At 56.1% G+C, this 20,658-nt stretch overlaps 1 protein-coding gene across 1 annotated transcript in view; it reads left to right on the top strand.

Annotated features, from left to right (window-relative positions):
• Positions 1–221: 221 nt before the first annotated feature.
• Positions 222–20,658, top strand: part of LOC125085116 (transcription elongation regulator 1-like protein) — a 63,877-nt gene continuing 43,440 nt past the window's right edge. The window contains exons 1-3 of the mRNA XM_047703305.1: positions 222–308; positions 3,636–3,724; positions 16,900–17,054. Of these exons, the coding sequence (XP_047559261.1) occupies positions 261–308; positions 3,636–3,724; positions 16,900–17,054 (292 nt within the window). The 5' untranslated portion in view covers positions 222–260. The remainder of the gene's footprint in view (positions 309–3,635; positions 3,725–16,899; positions 17,055–20,658) is intronic.

Genomic DNA, 20,658 nt, shown 5'->3' with positions numbered 1-20,658 from the left:
CTGCCCGGGCTCAGAAGGCGTTGCCAGAGGAGCTCAGTGTCCTGGGAGGGGCTCAGTCATAAGACCATGGTCAAGGCCAGGGACCACACAGCCTCTCAGTGGGATGTGCGGCGTGGGCTGCCACATTGAATTTTCAAGGCCACTTTCTGTCCTTGTTTAGTTTTCCAAAGGGACGTGATAAATGGGATGCTAACGACAGTTGTTTTGGTCCAACAGACAGAAGCAGAGAGCGCAGCCGAGCGCCCGGCCCCCCCGCCCTCATGCTGCACACCGAGAGGAAGAGCCCGGCCAGGCCCAGGGAAGAGAAGGTGGGTATGTGGGCTCCGCTGGCGTTTCACGGACGTGCAGCCGGGTGAGGGGCACTCAGAGCCGGGACTCCCCGCCCTGCACGTGTTTTCTCACCTGTCTCCGGGGGGATTAGGGGAGGGATGCTCTATGACACGGAGCCAAATCGGGCAGGACAGTTCAGAGCATGGCAGAGGGGCGGGGGTCCGAGGGCTTTGGGAACAGCCGTCTGGCCTTCCCGGTGGGTCCCGTTCCAGGGCTTGCCAGGCGGGCTCCGTGTGGAGGAGTTGGTGCTGACCTGGCTTCCCACGGGTGCTGTCTCCACACTTCAGACAGGGCGGGGGACCAGGCTTCGGGGACACAGACGCCACCGAGGCAAGGCCGGAGCCCGTGTTTGGATTATTGTAGCTGTGTGTGGACCGCCCCCAGCCCCACACCTTTGTGTTTTCTCCTCTCATTCTAGTCAGAGGCTTCTCTTGGCCTTTCTGCCAAATGGCATTTTAGGATTGACCATGAGTGCGTCCGGTGTGTTTGCCTTCCGTGAACGACCCAAGGGATTAGCTTTTATTGCTACATTTGAAAATCACAAATGGCACTTAATTTGCTCTGATCTCGAGCATCCTGGAGGCCCGTGGTCCACCTCCGAGCCTTGTTCACGTTCACTCGAAACTCCTTCCAGCGGGTCCGTCTCTGCTGCGGGTGTGAACGTCCCATTCCCACTAGCCTTCCCTCCGTGCCCCTGCGGGACCTCCCCGGCTCCGTCCCTGCTCTTCATGCCCACCCCGTCCTTAGCGCCAGTGTCCGGGCGTCAATGGGTCACACGGTGTTAGCGCACATTGAACTTCTGCTCCCGGACGTAGGATTTCTCTGTGAGAGATGAACACTCGTGCCAGAATTCCATATTTATTAAACAAATATCCTTCCTGGTGCCTTAACTACTTTCTTTATCCCTGGGCTCCGCGTCTCTAATTCACTTTTATCACTTTAGTGCGGAAAGGGAGTTTTATGCCACTTTTATCACCAACAGGAAATCATGAGCGGCGAGTGCCACATGAAGACCTTGGTAATTAGCGGGAGAGAATCTGAGCCTTGCCAAATGTAAATGCTCATCACCGCCACAAATCACGCCCCCGCCAGATCTGCGTGAGTGATTAGCCGGGGTAACCCACGGCTCAGAGGCCCTCGTTGGGTTTCCAGTGTTCAATTAGCTTCATAATGAAAACCTCCCTTCGTTTTTCTAATTAGATTAGTAGTATAAACTCCGTTCTCCATATATTTTTTTTAACACCACTTTCCGAGTCTTCCCTGTTATGTTCATTATTTATCCTGACCTTTTTTCCCTCACAGGAAGGAAAGACACCTTCTAGGACCAAAAAATTCTAGAAGAAATTATTTTTAAACTTAGGGATAATTATATAAATTAAAAATCATTTATTCTGTGTCATTATCTGTGGCAGTGAATGGAGAACAACAGGCAGAGCCAGCGAAAGGCCCGCGGTGCTCACGCCTGAGTGGGATGGCCCCTCACTTCCCCGGTGTCGCCTGTCCGGCGGGGGAGCGGTGCCCTGTCCAGTTCGTCCTCAGCTGACACCTCGCGGGGTCTTTTCCCGAGGCGTGTTGTCAGCTCAGGACTCCTGTCCTTCCTCTCGGCCGGCCCTGCTCTGCTGGCCACTCCCGCCTGACTACGGGGCCCTTCTGAGTTCCTGTCTCGTGGCTGGGCAGGGGTGGGGGGTGATGGCCCCGCCAAGTGCCACGTTCCCGGCGTGGGGCTGTGTTTGCCTGGGCTCTCAGACCCTCGGCGTTCTTGGAGCGTTTTGTCTGACTCTCATGTTGTCAGTGTTCCGTAGTTGAGCATTTGCCTTTCCAGCTCGTGTGTTTGCGCGGAGGCTGACGCGGTGGGTGCTGGCGGGGGTGCTCGAGGGCACACACGGGCTTCTGTGCACGTGGCCTTCTCGCTGGCGGGCCCCATGGCAGGTGCTCACACGGCGGCCCCGTTCAGCCTCCTGGTCGAGACCATTCAAACACATGGTTAATCACCTCCTCACCCACAGTGTCCCTTAAAGTCCCAGCTTGAGCCGTGCTGGAAAGCAAGATGGCATCCTTTTCCCTTCTTTCTTTTATTCGAGGAATCAAGAGATTTAATGGCACCTGAAATTCTCAGCCAAGAGCCCTTTCATTGCTTTGAATAACATCCTTAGTGTTTTTTCATCTCACCCGATTGTTTGAGAGAAGGAGAACCCAGTACTGTGTTATTATGAGATCGAAACTGTAGGAACAGCTGGGAAAGGAAAACACGTCCCCCCCCCACACTGCGAGCATTTGCTGAGCTCGCTGAGACCCCCCGCCTCTCCTTAACCACTCTAGAGTCGAGGGGACACTTTTCCGACGATTCCTCCTCAGGGCCTTCCGGTCCACCTGCGGGAACTCGGATGGGTTTTCCCTCCGTCTGGCAGAGAGCCGGCACTCCAACCGCAGGAAGGCAGCTAAATCAGTTAATCCAAACCTTCGGTCTGCGTTTATGTCCCCCTAGTTTCTATCCTCAAGCAGCTTTCATCTGTCTGCAAACTGTGTCCATAATGAATGATGAGCAAGGGTCCTGGCCATGTTTTATTTTGTTTACCTGTTTAATAATAGAGAATAAATCTTCATTTTCTTCTAGGTGGTGTTGCGTTCAAACATTCCTTATTTTCTAAACAGAGATAGAGTGATTTCCAAACCAACTCTGCCTCCGTGTACCGTGTCCTGCCCCGAACGCTGTCCCCAGCTAGATGCACAGAGGGCAGCCAGCCTCACACGATGCTGCAAGGAAGCAGGCTTGTGTCCTCCTGTCTTCACGGGCCCGGGATGAGCCAGTCCCAGTGGCATCCGGGACCCCTTGCTGCGTCAGGGTCCCTACCACAGTGCACGGTTTTGGATCCCCTGGACCCCAGCTTCTGAGTCAGCCCATTTCTGGAGCTGAATCCCACGTGATTTTTTTTTTTTTTAACCCACAAGATGTGAAGGGATCCAGAAGCATTCTCTTGGCTGCTGCCCATCTCCATGTCTGCAAAAGCACATAGTTTAGCCAATTTGGGGTAATTAGGGAGATGCCTTTGTCTGAGCTCCTCAGCACGGTCTGTTGTGCCTTAAATTCTGTATTCTCAGCATAATTGCCCAGTCCCATTTGCTTTGCTGTACCGAGCAGGTCATTATCGAGTGGGTACATAGGCAGGTCTGTCTGCAGGAGACTTGTTACTCTTCCCTTGGTTGCCTAATTGAAGATGAGTGTTTAAATTAAAAAACAAAAAACAAAATAAAACAAAACAAAAAACAAAAAAAAGCCAGTGTTGTCTTTCTCTTTCTGTTGAAAGGAACCACCATCGATACTAGTCACCAGAGAGGACAGTGCAGCCGAAGGAAACAGACCCGTGGCCTCCACTCCAGTGCCCGGCTCCCCCTGGTAAGATGCCCCGAGACCTGAGAGCAAGGACAGGTAGCCTCGTCTACACCCGGGGCCTGCTTGCTGGCACCAATGAGAGAATGTACGTTCCTTCGGTGATAACACAGTGATTTAAAAAATTAGTTTGCAGCTCATGGCAGCTCCAGCTCCACACCGTTGTGACGTTCTGCAGGAAGAAAGTAGCATTTAAGTGATACGTTACCCTGCTCCACACGCTTGCGAATCTGTATCCAGATAATAAGCTATTGCATTTATATCAGTGAAAGACCGTGTCTGAAGAAAACACAGCACGCATTAGGCTTCAAAGGGCTTTTCTTCCCTCTCCTCTAAGAACATAGTAACTGAATGGCTGTTAATTAAAGATGTGTCTGGCTCTCTCCGGCTGCCCTGGGAGGATTCCTGATCTTTGAGTACGCCGTGCTCGAAAGACCCTCCACGAGGGAGCCACTGTCTTTGGTTTTTAAAAATGTCCTTTTATAATGGAATAATTTGGAAGCAGAATAAAAAGGTTATTATAATAAAAATTAGTTCTGAAACCTGAAGATGAAAGGGTAGAACAGAACTGGAAGGGACAGCTAATTTGGACAACAGAGACCGCGCCTGGGCGTCTGCGTCAGGTGCGTCTGCGTAGGAACCTGGTGGGACATCAGCCTCACACAGTGTCCCTGGTGACCGGCGATGCAGGAAGAGCACGCTGGGCATCTGCCGGGCCCCGTGGCTCGACCATGAGCACCTGCTTGCTGTGCTAAGTCATGTTCTTTGCTGCGAGACGGGGCACATGCTCCTTCCCCACCCGGCCAGCCCTGGCGCAACCCCCCCCCCCCCGCCACGCCCCGTCTTCAGCTGAACCCGCTGTTGGCACAGGCCCTTCTTTGGCTAACAGTTCACACCCAGCTCTCTGGTCGTCCCAACACTTAGGGAGTGTCCTACAATTCAGTTGTGATACCGACACAGAGTGGTCTGGACCCAGGAACTAAGGGCTTCGTCCCTCAATGGTGCCCTTGCTTCAGACCCGAATGCAAATGGGACACGGGCGACCTGCACACGGCCTGGCTGACCACCAATGCGGGGCTTCCTACAGCTCCCTTTGGGTGTGAGGTTTTGCTAGGACGACTCACAGAGCTCAGGGGAAGGGTTTCCTCATGGTTGCGGTTTTACGAGGAAGGTTATAGCTCAATGGAGGAGACCAGCACTTGAGCTGTGTGGGGACCTTCCGTGCCCCCGAGAGCAGCACCCCAGACATGGGTGCTCACGCACCCCGGTATTTATGGACGTGGCATCACAAAGGCATGGCTCCTTGGATCACTGGGCAAATGGAGTGAAGACCACAAACGCATCCTCTGTGATGCCACGAGCGCTGCCCGGGGCTTCCGTAACCAGACTCCCCGGTGTGGGTCCAGGGTAGTTGCACTTTCCACGTCCTGCTGAGGGGGCGGGGCAAATTCAGCGCAGGGGAGTGGGGCTTGGAGGATTATGATTCCGTCGAAAACGTGACATTGAGCAGTGGAGGTCTCTAACTGTGAAGCCACGGCGCTCTTTCCTCTGTAATACCGCATGAGAGCGCAGAAGGCTAATCGGACCAGAGCAGTCCTGCGGTCCCTCCTGTCGCTCCCTGCAGCGGGGGGCCTTTGTCTGTAAACTGTGAACCAGCCTGTGCCCTTCCTGGGCCTCCTGGGCGGGCCACAGCCAGCTGTGGAGCCTGAAGTCCGGCGTCCTCTCGATGACTCACCAGCAGGATGGGGACGGCGGCCCCGGGCAGGCCGGCCAGGCGCAGGCAGGGTCACCGTTCTGCAGGATGTCACAGGCCCGCAGGGGCGCAGACCTTCCACGACGCGAGGCGGTGCTTTCTGGGTGGGAGTCAGGTGTGCTGGCTGGAACCCGCCCGTCCCTTCCCCGAGGCTGATGAGAGGCTGCCCGGGCCGCTCTCTATTCCTCCGTCCGTGCTTTTCCGACCCGGCGCCCTTGAAGGAGAGTGTTCTGGCCTTGTTGAGCGGCTGTTCAGCTAAGGGCCGGAGTGTGGACAGACGCCCTCCCCCGACACCTTTAAGCTTGGCTTTGCAGGTCCCCTGAACGCGGAGGAGGGACCTTCGACCTCGCGGGGGAGCGGCCCCCACTCCCTTGTTCGGCAGCTGGGAGGCGGCTTCACGTGCAGCTCTGACATCCTCATCGGCATTGGCATCACACACGTGGGAGCCTGGCCCCAGCGCTCCGCGCGGACCCCCCAGTCTGCCGTCGGGAAGGGCCCTGCCTGGGGTGCTGTGCCTGATTCCCATGCGCAAACCAGTGCCGACAGCCCTGTTCTGCAGGTTTGCTCTGGGCTGTCTTTCTTCCGGGCCATTGGTTCTCAGGAAGTCGGAGGACAGAGGGACCCACGGCAGGTGCAGGGCCCTGGGTCTATCCCCTGTCACCCTCACCAGCCACTTGTGCATCAGGGCGTCTGAATCAGCCCATGGCATGTTGACGAATCCGTCATCCCGACAACGACTTTTCCGGGAACACGCCTGTGCCTCTCATTCACAGGGCTTAATGCTGAGGTGTTCCATGGGGAGGCGGGGTCCCTTGGAGGTGAGCAGGGAATGCAGGCATGTCCGCGGGTGTGACCGGGTGGCCGTGGGGTGGGTGCCACCTCCCAGGAGCTCTGTGTTTTCACTGAGTCTCTTTACATGTCACCGTCCAACACCAGGGCCCCCCACTCAAGTCTGGAGGAATCTGGTCCTTGCTCTTCCCCGAAGGCACGCCTTCTCCACGGTGGCCTTGTCGGTCAGGCAGGCCCCGTTCCTGTCCCCAGGAGCAGACCCTCCTCCAGAGGAAACTGTGAGGGCTCAGGTCAAGAGCCAGGAGCGAGACATCACCTGTGAACCTGAGCCTTGACCTCAGACCAACATTCTCCAGAGAAAACTTGGGATTTCTAGAAGATTCTAGAGGTTTCAGGATAGGTGGGGCAGGCCACATAGGCTGGGAAAGGACCACTCTTGACCACCACAGAGCTCCGTGGGGGCTGCTGGCATCACATAAGGAAGTAAGAGGTTTTGGAATCTACTCAGAACATGTAAAATGGAAAAAAATGGGAATCAAAACATTCTTTTTTCTTTTTGTTAAAGATTTTATTTATTCATTTGAGACAGAGAGAGGGAGAAAGAGGGCATGAACCGGGGGGTGAGGCAGAGGGAGAAGCAGCCTCCTCACTGAGCAGGGAGCCTGATATGGGGCTCGGTCCCAGGACCCTGATGCTTCATGGGCTGAGCCAGTCAAGCACCCCTAAAATGGAAATCAAAATATTCTTACTCTGCTAACGTTTTCACTGTGCTCACATTTTTACCAAATTGGAGCTAAGCCGTTGAATGTGTGGGAGGACGGCCGGGTCAGCTAAGACCCAAAATCACTCTAACGTAGTGGGAAAGCAGAAACTTGCTGTGAAAGGTTGGAAGTTCTGCTCCTTGGGGACCCCGGCGAAAGCTTTGCAGGCGAGACCGGGGAAGGCAGTCCTGCTCGTGGTTCCGTGGGAGGCGGGTGAGTGTGAGTGGAGCGCCGCCAACGAGTGGCTTCCGTGATCATTTCCAATCGTGCGGCCAAGACACATGGCCCGATGTACAGCCTTCTTCAAAGTACCTGCATCACACGAAGACCTTAGAGATGCCAGGCCAGTGCCGGGACGCCCGGTGGACACGGGGAAGGAGCCAACCCGCATTCTTCCCGCCTGTGCCAGCCGAACCACGGACATGGCTTCGGAGCCCAAAACGGTGTCTTCAGCCAGTCTGCGACTCAGAAGCTCACGGAGACCAGTGCCACCAGGAGGGCCTCAGGATGCCATAATCTGACATGGGAAATTTTCAGGAGAAACAAGAAAATGAAGACTATGTATGAACTTTCATAGAAAGTGACGTCTTATCTGCCTCAACATGGAAGAAGAAGCCGGAGGGAGAGACGTGATGTCATCCGAGCCCGTCTTCCGGGTCTGCTCCTGTCTTCCGTGTGGCCGTTCCGGAGTAGCGCTGTTCGGTCTCTTACGGATCTCTGTGTATCCATTTCTCGGGCTCACCTTCCTCCTTCTTTATAACTTGGCTTTTGACCCACAGGCCATTCGGGATCAACTCAGCCACTCTCTAATTGGAGGGTCATGAAAATGTTCTCCTTGGAACCGTTGAAGACACGAAGAAAACTGAAAACTGTTGAAGTGTAAAGTTCATGAGCTTTGGCTCAATTGACAATCAGTGCTGGTGCCAATCAATAATATGTTACAATTCTTTACAAGACTGTGGATTTACAAGTAATTCTCTATTTTTGTAAAATTTTAAAAAATGAACATTGTTTTGAAGTAAGACCATTTTTCAAGAAGTCAAGATTAATGTAGCGAGTTTTATGTCTGTGATGTCTCATAGCAAACCCCGGACTCCTTCTCCCAGCAGCTTAGAAGGAGATGAGGGCCTGCTCAGGGCCGACCAGAGCCGGAGGCACCGGCAGGAAGCTGACTCTGCCAGCCAGCGGGTGCCACCTCCCAGCGAGGCCCACTCGTGCAGCTGCCGTGAGGAAAGACGCAGTTTGGCGGGAGTGCGTGGGACGCTGCCCAAGTGGCTATGGCTGGCGTGGGAGTCCCAGTGTGGCCACGGAGAAGCTGGCAGCGGGTGTAACCTTCTCCCTGGGAGCGGGAGGGCCTTCTCTGGACAGGAGCCTAGAGGCACGACGCCCGGGTGCACGCCCTGCTCACCCCGACTGTGTGATCACAGCATGCTTGTCATTCTGACTTTATTCGCTATCTTAGCCCCAACTGGCGGCATCTTTTTATTCAGTCGTAACTACCCATTCGCTGAGTGTGATGTTTTAATAGCAGGTTCTCTGGGTTTTTCTAAATCTTGGTAGTGGACACGTTTGGCTTGTTCTTGGGTGAAGTTGGTAGAACTTTCCCAGAAAGGAAATTCCCCAGAGCGTCGTCGGTGTGGATGACGTTTGACGAGAACAAGGTTATCAGAAAGCGCCGTGACGAAGATGCTGGGCTGTCCCCCCGTGGGACATGTACTCTCCTCGCGTGAGGTCATGGTGGCGGAACCCGGACCCCGCAGCCATCCCTGCTTCGCGCACTCACCGCTGAAGTGAAGCCAAATGTCACTGTGTCCCCTTAGCATCGTCCAGTCTCTCGTTCTGTTGACGAAGGGACGGGTGACACATGATGCTAGGGAGGGGATTCCGATGTTTGGTGAAATGTCAGCCCGGCTTGGGGAAGGCCGACAAGAGGTGCGTGAGGAGGAGGCCGTTTCCACCCACAGCAATCTCCCGGGCGAGCAGCCCCTGAGACAGGGTGAAGTGTCATCCCCGCGCAGCTCCCCACTCGCTCGCAGGAATCCCCGGGCCTCGCTTTCAGGCCGAGGTGGTAATGGGGTGTGAGGAGCTACTGTGGGCCCCTGGCCTGCGTCCTGCGACCGGGAAGGGACACGACGGCCAGGACCTGGTGCAGGGAGCAGGCCCTGTGTCGCCGAAACCGTGACTCCCCAGAAAGGCAGAGTCTCCCAAAGTCCAGAGCCAGGCCAGGATGGAGCCATCGGGACCTTTGTTCTGTGAAGACAACGCGTGGCGGTCCTGGGCCTCGTTCCAGGTTGGGAGCAGGCCTCCTGAGGTCCACGTCTCCTCTCCGAGAAGCTGGACAGACGGCAGCTGGGACTCCGGACGGGAGCCCAGCTCTGCGCCCGGCTGCAGGACGCCTTCCCGCTGCTCGTTTGAAAACGGGAAAGAAATGGACGCGCAGGAAACGAAGGCGGAGGGAGAGACGCTGTCCGGGGTCCGGACGGAGTGTTCTGGTGACTGTTCAGAGCGGGGACAGGCGCACACGGCTCATGGACCCTCATCAGCCAAAACACCCTTCCTGGGCGCTGCAGGGAGGACACAGCCCAGAAGCTGCCACCGGCCTTCCCCACCGCTCTGTCTTCTCTTCCCCTGAGCAACCTTCCCTCTGGGGGAGGAGCGGGGGCCCTTTTCTCCCAGCAACACTGGATGCCCGGTGCTGAGCTGCCCCTGTCGGTTGTCTGGGCTGTGGGCCCTCAACATCCCGACCTCTCCCCCGGGTGGCACCCACACGTCCAGTGTCTGGACCATCTCTTGTCTGGAATGACACTGTGAGGCCACAGCCTGACCGGTCTTCCTGGGGGATGGCAAAGCCAACACGTCTGGGCACTGACTGGACATGAGTGTGTCCCCTCGATGACAAGTCATGGCTGTGGGCAGTTGTGGCCTCGTCCGGAGGAGCAGACATCACCTGGACGTCCACGCGCCCTTCCCTGAACCAGTGCCGTCGGGGTGGGCGCGGCGGCCCGGGGTGGCCGGGGCGGAGAGCGGGCCGAGGAGGGCAGACGGCAGCACCTCCTGGGTCTCCTGGGCTCTCAGGACTCCACGCACAACCTCACGCCCGCCACCCCCTGCTGCGGGTCTTCCCGCACCAAGCCGTCTGCAGCACCATCTGGCTGTCCTCCAGGCTACCTCGGTCAGACCCTGTCTGCCTGGAGATGGCTCAGACCCCCAGTCTGTCTGGAGACAGCTCAGACCCTGCACACAGGTCAGGGGCTCGGTCCCCGAGACTGCCCCCTCCCCACTGCGGACCCCAGTGTCCAGTCCAGGCTGTCGCCTCTGCTGGTGTTGACTGGCTGCGCATCAGAGATCCCCACGACCCCTCCTCCTGTGGATTAATTCGCTAGAGCGGCTCGTGGAACTCAGGAAACTGTATGTACTAGATTTCTGGTTCGTTGTAGAAGGGAACAACCCGGGAACGGCCGGTGGGGGAAGTACAGGGGCGAGGTGTGTGTGTGGGGGGCGAGGATCTTCAAGGTCCTATCCCGGGGGCCACCCCTGCCAGCTCCATGGGGTCACCAACAAAGAAGGTCTCTGGTCCCCCTCCTTTTGGGTTTTCATGGAGGCTTCACCATGTAGGCGTGATTGACTAAGTCATTGGCCGTTGGTGACCCCCTTCCGTCCCAAGAGGTGCGAGGGTGGGGGGTCGAACGTTCCAACCCTCTAGTCACAGGGCGGGTTCTCCTGGCCACCTGCCCCCATCCCTGTGGGCTGTCCCCAAGTCACCTCTTTGGCATAAAGGGCTTGTGATGCGACTAAGAAGAGACCCATCTCTCTGCTCTCACGTCTTTGGCGATCCCAAGGATTTTAGGAGTGCTGTGCCAGAAACAGTGACAAGACCAAATATGTATTTCTTACTGCAGATCACACTCTCACAGGACAGAAGGCAGGAGGGAGGTTTTTACCTTCTCCTCCATAACTCTGTGCCCCCTTACCCAGCCTGCCCCGTGCATCAGCCAGAGCTCCTGTGTGCTGCTGGGCCAGCCCTTACTGAGCAGAGGAGGGGTGAGGATGGGGAAGGAAGAGCAAAGGGCACCCAGACCCTGCTTTTCTGTCCAGGGCCGTAAGCCCTAGGGGGAGACCCAGGGGACGTCAGGCTCTGTCCCCTCAGGACAGTCCTCCTGGGTCAGGCAGGTTGGGGGAACAAATCAGCTGGAAAGAGGGAAGGACCCAGTGGGAATCTTTGGATACTCCTAGAGCTACAATGTGGCCCTGGGGTCTGCTGTCCTCAGGTGCCCCTGGGACCCCTGACGCGTCCCATAGCGGCCAGGGCAGCCTCACTAGACAGGATCCAGGTCCTCATCTGTGAGGGCTGCTGAGGGGGGCATGTTCTGTCCCAGCCTTGAATAACTGTGATGTGCTGATGACATCCTCTGGGACACGGGGACAGTTAAAGAGAAGAGGGAATATGGCAGCTCTCCAGATACTGTGTAGCGTGATTAAAGAAGGCGAATGTATACATATTACTTAAAATGTGCATAAAATGATACATAAAATTAATTTTGCATGTTACAGCTGGCTCCGTCTAGTTGAAACCAACCGTAACAAGGGGCAGACTTCTCCCCGGGGACCACGCTATTTACCCTGCCACCAGCTCTGTGCCTCCTGTCCACCCGTGTCCCCGTGGCACCTGAACTGGGTTCTTTGTAGCCTGGATGGAAACGTGTGCCATGTTAATTGTCCTCCCTCGGCTTTCTCCCTGGTAATACTCCCCTTCTAAGCACCTAATTAGGTCCTCGCTTCCCCTCTCCGGAGCTGGCTGGGGATTCCTGCCTACACTGTTAGGTTTGGGTGCTGGCCCTTCCGGTGATTCGGATGCGGGAGGGGTGTCCCTGGACTCAGCTCCGGGAGCTTATGGAGCTAGCGTGTCCCCGAAACAGCTGACTGACCCAGGATCGGAGGAGAATTGTGCCAAATATGTCCCCGGTGTGAGTCTCTTCCTAGAGTTAACAGCAGCACGTGGGGCCCGGGGCAGGGTCCCTCGGGAAGTTAGTGGTGCACCCGGGGAAGAAGATCTGGGCCTTGCCGTGGGGCGGCGTGTTTCCGAGTGTGGGGGCCCGGGTTTCACTGGGGACAGGGCAGGCGGCAGGAGGGAGGACCGGGCTCAGCAGGCTGGCAGCCCTCAGCGGAGGCGCCTGGTGCTCGAGAGAGCGGACTTCCCCTGGCTGCTCCGGTCTGTGCTGATGTGACGCCTGGTTTTCTTTGGAAACCAAGACCCTGGCAGGAATTCAAGTGGGTCCCACAGGGGCCTCCCCTGCCTCCATCTCTCCACTAGAGGAGGCCAGGGCACTGGGGCCCCTCTCACTAGTCAGCCTGGCCCTGGGGGGCTGTTTCAGCACAGACCCTAATTCCTTGCTGGCTGGGCCCCCTGCCAGACCCTTCCGTGGAGGCCTCCTGTCCAGACCCCCACTTCTACCCAGCTGCTGGGCCTTCTAGTCCAGATTCGGGTGCCCCAGCCTGTCTGCCCAGACCCACCTGGCTATAAGCCACCTGTCCAGACTCGCTGTCCCAATTGACCCGTGAGCCTCAACCACCCAGGCCCACCTGCCCAGACCCACTGTCCTCCCTTGAGCACAGTGTCAGGTCAACACGAGATTGCTTCGTGGCTGCCGAGGGCCCAGAGTGGGAATGCTCTTGAGCCCCAGGACACTGCATGACAGGACGTGGACTGCACAACCCGGGAGCAGTGGGATCTCCCCTCATCTTCAGCTTCTTATTCTCAATTCCCCTCCCCTCTGCTGACCAGAACTTTCTCAGGACCCAGCACCCTGCCTGGGTCTTAGGGAGACGAGCGACTTAGCGTCGACCACCAGGAGGCCAACTGCTCCATGGTAGGACAGCCTCCCAGAGCCAGGTGGGAGGGCGTGGAGGTGATCTGAGGCTGGGCCCCTTCATGGACCTTGGTCCAGAGCCAGCTCTGCTCTCTCCCCATGCCCACAGCCAGACAGACAGCGCTCCAAGCCACTGGAAACCTGCATTTCCACGGCCCAGCTGCTTGTGGGATGAATGGGTGTGTCCCAGGACCGGGTCATGTCCACAGAGCCTGGTTAACCACTCCCTTCCCAATAAATATCTCACATTGTTGGCTGCGTCCTTGAGTGACCGTAGGAATGGCTCTGCTGTGTTTGGTGGCATCAGGTCTTGGTTTTGAAAACCCAGAAAGCAGGTCTTCTAGGGAAGAGGGAGGCGGTGGAGGCACGTGGAGGCAGGTGTCCCTGGTACAGGCATAGCTACTGTCTCACCTGTTGGAAAGCCTCCTGGAACATTTAGTCCTTCCTCCCCTTTGGGGTTTGTCCTGCTCCGTGTCCCAGAGGGAGCAGCGGGAGTGATCTGGATGCCTGTGTGTTAGGAAGGAGGGATGTCTAGGCAGAGGGAACAGGAAAGCGGACAGCGCAGCTGCGGCCAAGACCGGGGGCCCTGGACCATGGATCGCACCCACCCCTTCACCCCAAGTCAGGCAGTTAGGAGCTACAGACAGCCCCAACAGAGGCGCAGCCTCGGGGAGGGGTCGGAACAGGGTGAGCACATTATCTAAGGACTAAGGACGCACGGCCGTGAGCCCCAGGCCGCCGAGCGCAGGATCCGGGCTTGGGTGCACCTGCCTGTGAGGGGAGGGACGGCAGCAGGACCATAACTGGGGGTCTGGCCCCAAACTGGGAAATGAAGGGAAAAGAACAGAAAGTGGAATAAAGGCTGGGAGGGATTTAGGGAACCATCTGGGACGAGACCCTCGTCCATCAGCCTTTTAAAAATGAGGATGGCAAGACCACGGCTCCACAGGCTGGGGTGGGGTGTGGGGTGGCACAGAGGCCAAGCCGCACTGTAGGGCAGGTCTGCGCCCCTGGACTCCCAGCTGAGTGCTCTCTCCCTCCAGGGCTCTAGAGGAGGGAGCAGGTCAGTCAGTGCCGGGAGTGGGGCTCTGGGGCTGCTGGGGAGCGGTGGGGGGGGACAGGGTGCCCGGCCGCCAGGGACCGTGGTGCCCATGAGGTCTGTTAGCTGCAGCAGGTTTGGCGGAAGTCGTTCTCTGCCCCATCAAGTGAGGTCGGGGCTCCTGGGCAGAAGCTGTGGTGAGGGGCCGACAGGATCGCAAGGAGCCAGAGTTGCTCTGGAATATTCCGCTCAGGCCAAGTGCCGTCAGACACCACAGACGAGCCTGCCGCTGGCAGCTTCGGACCTGCAGTCAGAGAAGCTCCTGCAGCCGCATGTGGGGCCGTTGTGGGCCGTCGTGGGCACCAGGAGCGTGAGTGCGCACAGGCAGTGTTAGGAGGGGCTCAGCGCCTGCTGTCACCCCCAGTGCTGCTTGCCCCTGGCTGCCAGGAACCACCGTCCTGAGAAACCGGGTGCTGAGCCCAGGAAAACCATCCCCTCCAGGACCCCGAGCGCGCACGGGCTGGGCCAGTGGGGTGCCCCAACAAGGGCTGTGTGCTCCCGGGAGCACAGCCCCCAGACAAACCAGGCGCCCTCCCTCCCTGGAGCTGTGTCTGAGTGGGGAGGAGCCGTGTTGCTTGGCAGGGCTTGTGGTCCCTGCCGGCCCAGAATCCCATCTGGATTTTGGATTACCTTCGGCTTAAACTCTATAAAAACTTCCGGCGCCGACGAGTAGCTCACGACAAAACTCATAGCTCTTTGAGGCGTGCAGAGGCAAAGCAGGGCCCACCCAGGCACGCTAAGGCAGGGACGGGATCCGAAGTCCTGCTCCCGGTTGCCAACCCTCCCCTCGACTTCCAGCCCCTGCACGGACTTGGGCAAAAACCCCTGTGGGCCCAAGAGCCCCCTGCCTCTCAGAAACACAGGGACCCGGCAACTTGCCTCCAAGTCCCCATAACGGGGGTGGGGTGGGGTGGGGTAGAATAATGCACATTTCCATTCCAAACCGTCCTACACACAGGATGGAACTGAGGCCACCTGGATGAGGGGAAGCTCCCAAGGTCACCTGAAGGTCAAGGACAGCCCTAGAGCTGAAGGAGATGTCAGCCAGCGGGCGGGTCACCGTCTTCCACCTTCAGTGTCTAGGCCAATGGCTGGCAGTGCGTGTGGGCCCGTTGCTTAGGGTTTGGGTGACTTCTGGCTGGAGGTGGGTTCTGATGCTGGTGCCCAGGACAGAGACAGGCCACAGTCTGCCACAAACCCAGAAGGTTCAACTCCACAAATTTAGCATCTCATAATTCTGGAGGTCAGAAATCCCACTGCATCTCACGGGACTCAAATCCAGGTGTGAGTGGGGCTGTTTGCTCCTGGAGGTCCGGGGAAGACCAAGTTCCTTGCCTTTTCCAGCTTCTGGGGCCTCTTGTCTTCCTTAGCCCGTCCTCCGTCCCGGAGACCCACATGTGGGGTCCTCCCTCCCCCGTCCCAGCCTCGGGTGTATCTGACCCCTGCTTCCGTGACCTCTCCTCCTCTAACTCGGGCCCTCCTGCCTCCCTCTTCCACCCAGACAATCCAGGATCATTTCTGATCTCAAGACAGTGCTTACCACAGCTGCAAAGCTGCCAAGCTGCCCTTGCTGTGGGAGGTCACACATTCCCAGTCCCAGAGATTAAGACGTGGACATTTTAGGGAGCCTCATTCTGCCTACCACACCCACGGCCCTGGCCCAGCCGGCATACAGATCCGTCAGACCATCTCAGCACCCCTCTGGGAAGAAGCCTGGTCTGTTCAGAACCCCAGAACGCGGGGTTCAGCCCCGAAGCCCTCTGCACGGCCCATGGGAACTGTCTGGCTGGGCGAGGAGGCAGATCCAGGTTAGAGGGTGTCCCCTGTGCAGAGGTGAGTGTCTGGAGCTGGCTTGCTCCGTCCTGACAGCGCACAGGGATGAAGGCAGGGCCTAGAGGCGGCTCCTCGTTGGCAGAGGTCCCCGGTTAGAGGAAAACCAATAGCCACAGGTGCTCAGCACATGTGGGCTTTCCTGTGCAGTCCCACCGCTTCTGGAATCCGGGAACCCTGGCCTGCAGGGCTCTGGGAGGCCGCTGTGGGAAGCTGGGGCCCAGGGAGGGGGAGGACTTGCCCAAGGAGAAACGTCCAGGAGCCCAGACCAGAAGCGGCCTTGCTGCCCCACCCCGGCCCACCCTTGGGACGGAGCCAGAGGCCGGGCCGGGGGCCTTGCGAGGCTGCATTCTTTGGGCCACTGCTGGGCCTGGGTTCCTATGCACAGAGCCTTACAGACCCACTCACACACGTTAGGGACAAGTCCCAGCCTTTCTTTGTTTCATTTTTCGTCACTTCTTAATCTTTCCTCTCTCTGATGCCCTCCTCGGAGATGGGGTCTTCAAATGGCCTCTTACTCTGTTTGGAGATTTCAGATTCCTAGTTATGAAAACACAAAGCTTAATTCTTTGTTCTTCTAGAAACAAACTGGAGAATGTGGGCAGAGCTGCCAAACATGGTGGCCTGTTTAATGTCTCAGATATAGGAGAGTAGGATGTGCCGATGTCTCCAAGTCCCGGGAATCAGCAATGTGTACCGGGAAGCCCCTCCAAATAACGTGGCCCCCTGTGGGCGGCCAGAGGTCCCCAGAGCGCAGGGTCACACGGAGGCAGCTGGTGTGCCAGGATGAGCTTGGACCCCCAGGGCCTCGTCCAGCTGCCTGCTTTGCTCAGCTCTGCTGTCCTTAACCCACAGAAGGACAGTCAGGAGAGTATTTATCCGTTAGTTGAGTGGGAAATAGGAGAAGCTCTGTGAAACGCCCCAGAAAGCCAGACACGGCCATTATGACTTAGATGGGACAGAAAAACCTTTGCCAAGGTGAGGATTTCGGGCCCCAGGGGTTTCTGGGTCGGGTCGCACGCCGCTGATTTCTAAATTCAATGTCTTCGAGGGGAACTGAGGCGAGTTTTCCACTCAAACAGGTGCGTGGTCTGGACGGGCGACGACCGGGTTTTCTTCTTCAACCCGACGATGCAGCTGTCCGTGTGGGAGAAGCCTGTGGACCTGAAGAGCCGCGGGGACCTGGACAGGATCATCGAGGACCCCCCCCACAAACGCAAGCTGGAGGCGCCGACACGTAATGAGCAGCGGCCGCGGGCGACCGTCCCCACGCGCTGACGCCGCGCATCCCTCACCCTCGGGCAGGGACGCGGGGGGTCTCCTGGCTGGGCCGGAAGCCGATTTCTAAAGCGCTGTGTTCGCTATTTGAGAATGTAGTCACTGAGGTTTTGCGGCACTTTCTGCCGGAGACATTTTCTTCCAGGGTGGCTGGGGCTTTCCGTCCACGTGTCGTGAAGCGGTTAACTCAGAGGAGGCGTTCTCAGTCCTCGGCTTCCTGAAGCCCCCCGCCCCGGTCATTAGCCAGTGTTTACTTTTTATTCCATACGGTTCGTGGACTCCGCTTGGGAGACCACGTGTGTGGACAGGAGCGCGTTTCCTTCTCCCTCACACTTCCCGTCCGAGCTGCGAACGGGACTGTCCCTTGTTTATTCCAAGGGCGCTTGACTTCCCGGGAAGGCAGGTGTTGGCGGGGAGGGGACGGGCACCTGGCAGAGACGTCGCCGTGTCTGCAAACAACCGCGGAAATCCCGCTTCCCCGGAGTCGGAGAAGAACGGTTAGCGTTTCCGGCAAGGGTCCTTTCCGATCAGATGTGATGTGTTTTCTATTAGCTGCGGTGTTGGGAAAGCCCGTTCGCCAGGCACGCGGGTGGAACAAGCGTTGGCTTCGCCTGGAAACTCAGTCAGGAGCTGCCTCCCGCCCGAGAGGCCCACACGTGCCTGAGAGGCCAAGAGACTGGATCTTGACCCCTTGAAAGAGGGATTTGTTTTATTTTTACGGGGTGTTTTATTGAGTTTGCAATGATGTTTTTTATTCTCACGATAGACAGCCAACGTACGCAGTATCCACCCATGGTTTCAGTCAAAGGCGGAGGCAGTTAACTGGAACTTTAGAGAACAGTGTTTGAAAAATTTTCTAAACATTTTTAACCACGCCAGGAGCCTGGAGAATGGTGCTGTTCAACGCGGGCGCGGTGTCTTGGGATTGGGGGACGCAGGTTTCATCCGCTCGTTTCACCTAAGATGACGAGAACGTTCTCCAGTGAGCCCGGGGCAGCCCCGCTGGGACAGGAGGTGTCTTAGGAGCATATGTAATTGCATCTGTGGAAACGTAGCTGCACACAGGGACAGGAAGCACTGGTTTGTGGTTCTGTCTCCTCCTCTGATCGGGCGGCGTCCATTTTTATTTTTTATTTATTATTTTTTTGTTACTTTTTTAAATTTCTTTTCAGCATAATAGAATTCATTGTTTTTGCACCGCACCCAGTGCTCCATGCAGTCCGTGCCCTCTCCAATACCCACCACCTGGTTCCCCCAACCTCCCACCCCCCGCCCCTTCAAGACCCTCAGTTGTTTTTCAGAGTCCATAGTCTCTCATGGTTCACCTCCCCTTCCAATTTCCCTCAACTCCCTTCTCCTCTCCATCTCCCCTTGTCCTCCATGCTATTTGTTATGCTCCACAAATAAGTGAAACCATATGATAATTGACTCTCTCTGCTTGACTTATTCCACTCAGCATAATCTCTTCCAGTCCCGTCCATGTTGCTACAAAAGTTGGGTATTCATCCTTTCTGATGGAGGCATCATACTCCATAGTGTATATGGACCACATCATCCTTATCCATTCGTCCGTTGAAGGGCATCTTGGTTCTTTCCACAGTTTGGCGACCGTGGCCGTTGCTGCTATGAACATTGGGGTACAGATGGCCCTTCTTTTCACTACATCTGTATCTTTGGGGTAAATACCCAGTAGTGCAATTGCAGGGTCCTAGAGAAGCTCTATTTTTAATTTCTTGAGGAATCTCCACACTGTTCTCCAAAGTGGCTGCACCAACTTGCATTCCCACCAACAGTGTAAGAGGGTTCCCCTTTCTCCACATCCCCTCCAACACATGTTGTTTCCTGTCTTGCTAATTTTGGCCATTCTAACTGGTGTAAGGTGGTATCACAATGTGGTTTTAATTTGAATCTCCCTGATGGCTAGTGATGATGAACATTTTTTCATGTGTCTGATAGCCATTTGTATGTCTTCATTGGAGAATTGTCTGTTCATATCTTCTGCCCATTTTTTGATATGACTATCTGTTTTGTGTGTGTTGAGTTTGAGGAGTTCTTTATAGGTCCTGGATATCAGCCTTTTGTCTGTACAGTCATTTGCGAATATCTTCTCCCATTCCGTGGGTTGCCTCTTTGTTTTGTTGACTGTTTCCTTTGCTGTGCAGAAGCTTTTGATCTTGATGAAGTCCCAAAAGTTCATTTTCACTTTTGTTTCCTTTGCCTTTGGAGACATATCTTGGAAGAAGTTGCTGTGGCTGATATTGAAGAGGTTACTGCCTGTGTTCTCCTCTAGGATTCTGATGGATTCCTGTCTCACGTTGAGGTCTTTTATCCACTTCGAGTTTATCTTTGTGTACGGTGTAAGAGAATGGTCAAAGGTAGCATCCATTTTTAAAACGATGTGTCGTTGAAAGGTTGAAAACAAATCCTCGTAGAAAACAATCTTCCAAGGCCCAACTCACCGGCAGCCGAGCACGGCCGCCCTCGGCCTCACGAGACCCTCCAGTCCCACGAGACTGGCCAAAGGGCAGTAGCTGCAGCTGCGAGTGGGTTTGGTTGGTCACAGACAAATAATGCAGAGTTTCCTTAGCTCGCACCATAGATAACTGGGTGCTGTTCTCCCCTCCCTCCCTTCCTCCCTTCGTCCCTCCCTCCTCCCTTTCCCTCCTTCCCTCTTTTTTTCCCCAAAGCAGTGTCAAGCACGAGAAAGGAACTCATTAAGGTGGTGCACGGCTGCCCTGTGGCTTCTGTCCTTTGGACCCAGTGACACCAGGTCTAGGAGAGACAGAGGGGCGTCGGCAGAACTCGGCACTGAGCCTCCCGCCATATCAGGGTGGGGGAGGACTGGGGTGGAGGGCAGCTGGAGGATAAACTGAGGTGTATGAAACGCTATAAGAGTTTGTTTGTGCAGAAACCGGGTTCCCGTGGAGCAGGGCCGCATCAGACACACATCTGGTGCTGATGGGAACCGGGGAGGGAGGGCAGAGAAGGTGGGATTGGCCGTAGCTTCAAGCCGCCTTGGCGGTCTGCGACTGGCTGTCCTCAGCATCGTGAGTGATCCTGCAGCCCTGAGACATTCACGGGCCTTGGTTTCAGTTTGCTTAAGTGGACCTCCTAGGCCTCAGAGCCCTGGCAGCCTAATGGCCTCTTGTTTAATTAATTTAACAGCAGGATCTAAATTACCCGGGTCACAGATCAGCATTCCATCTCACTCACTGTACTCAGGAAAAGTAAAATTGAGGCTGAAGTCCAACAACACAACCATAACCAAAATATCGGATTAATTGAGATTTGCTACATCAGACACTCGTCTTCCACTAACTTATCACAACGCCCCTAACTACTCTACCGAGATAGATATACTGATATCGTTATGTGCAGTTACAAAACAAGTTTTAACCTTGCTTCTTCTTGTAAAAAGAGGACAAGGCTTTCTTAAAGGAGTGTTGTGGTTTTTAACCAGAATCTTAAAGATATGCAAATGACTGCAACTCCCAACTTCTTGTTGTGGGGTAGAATTGACATTTCCGGGAATAATTTCTAATTTTCTAAGATCCACCCACCCA

Source organism: Lutra lutra, chromosome 14 (assembly GCF_902655055.1).
Source record: "Lutra lutra chromosome 14, mLutLut1.2, whole genome shotgun sequence".
Classification (NCBI taxonomy): domain Eukaryota; kingdom Metazoa; phylum Chordata; class Mammalia; order Carnivora; family Mustelidae; genus Lutra; species Lutra lutra.
This window is presented reverse-complemented; position numbering and strand designations above follow the sequence as displayed.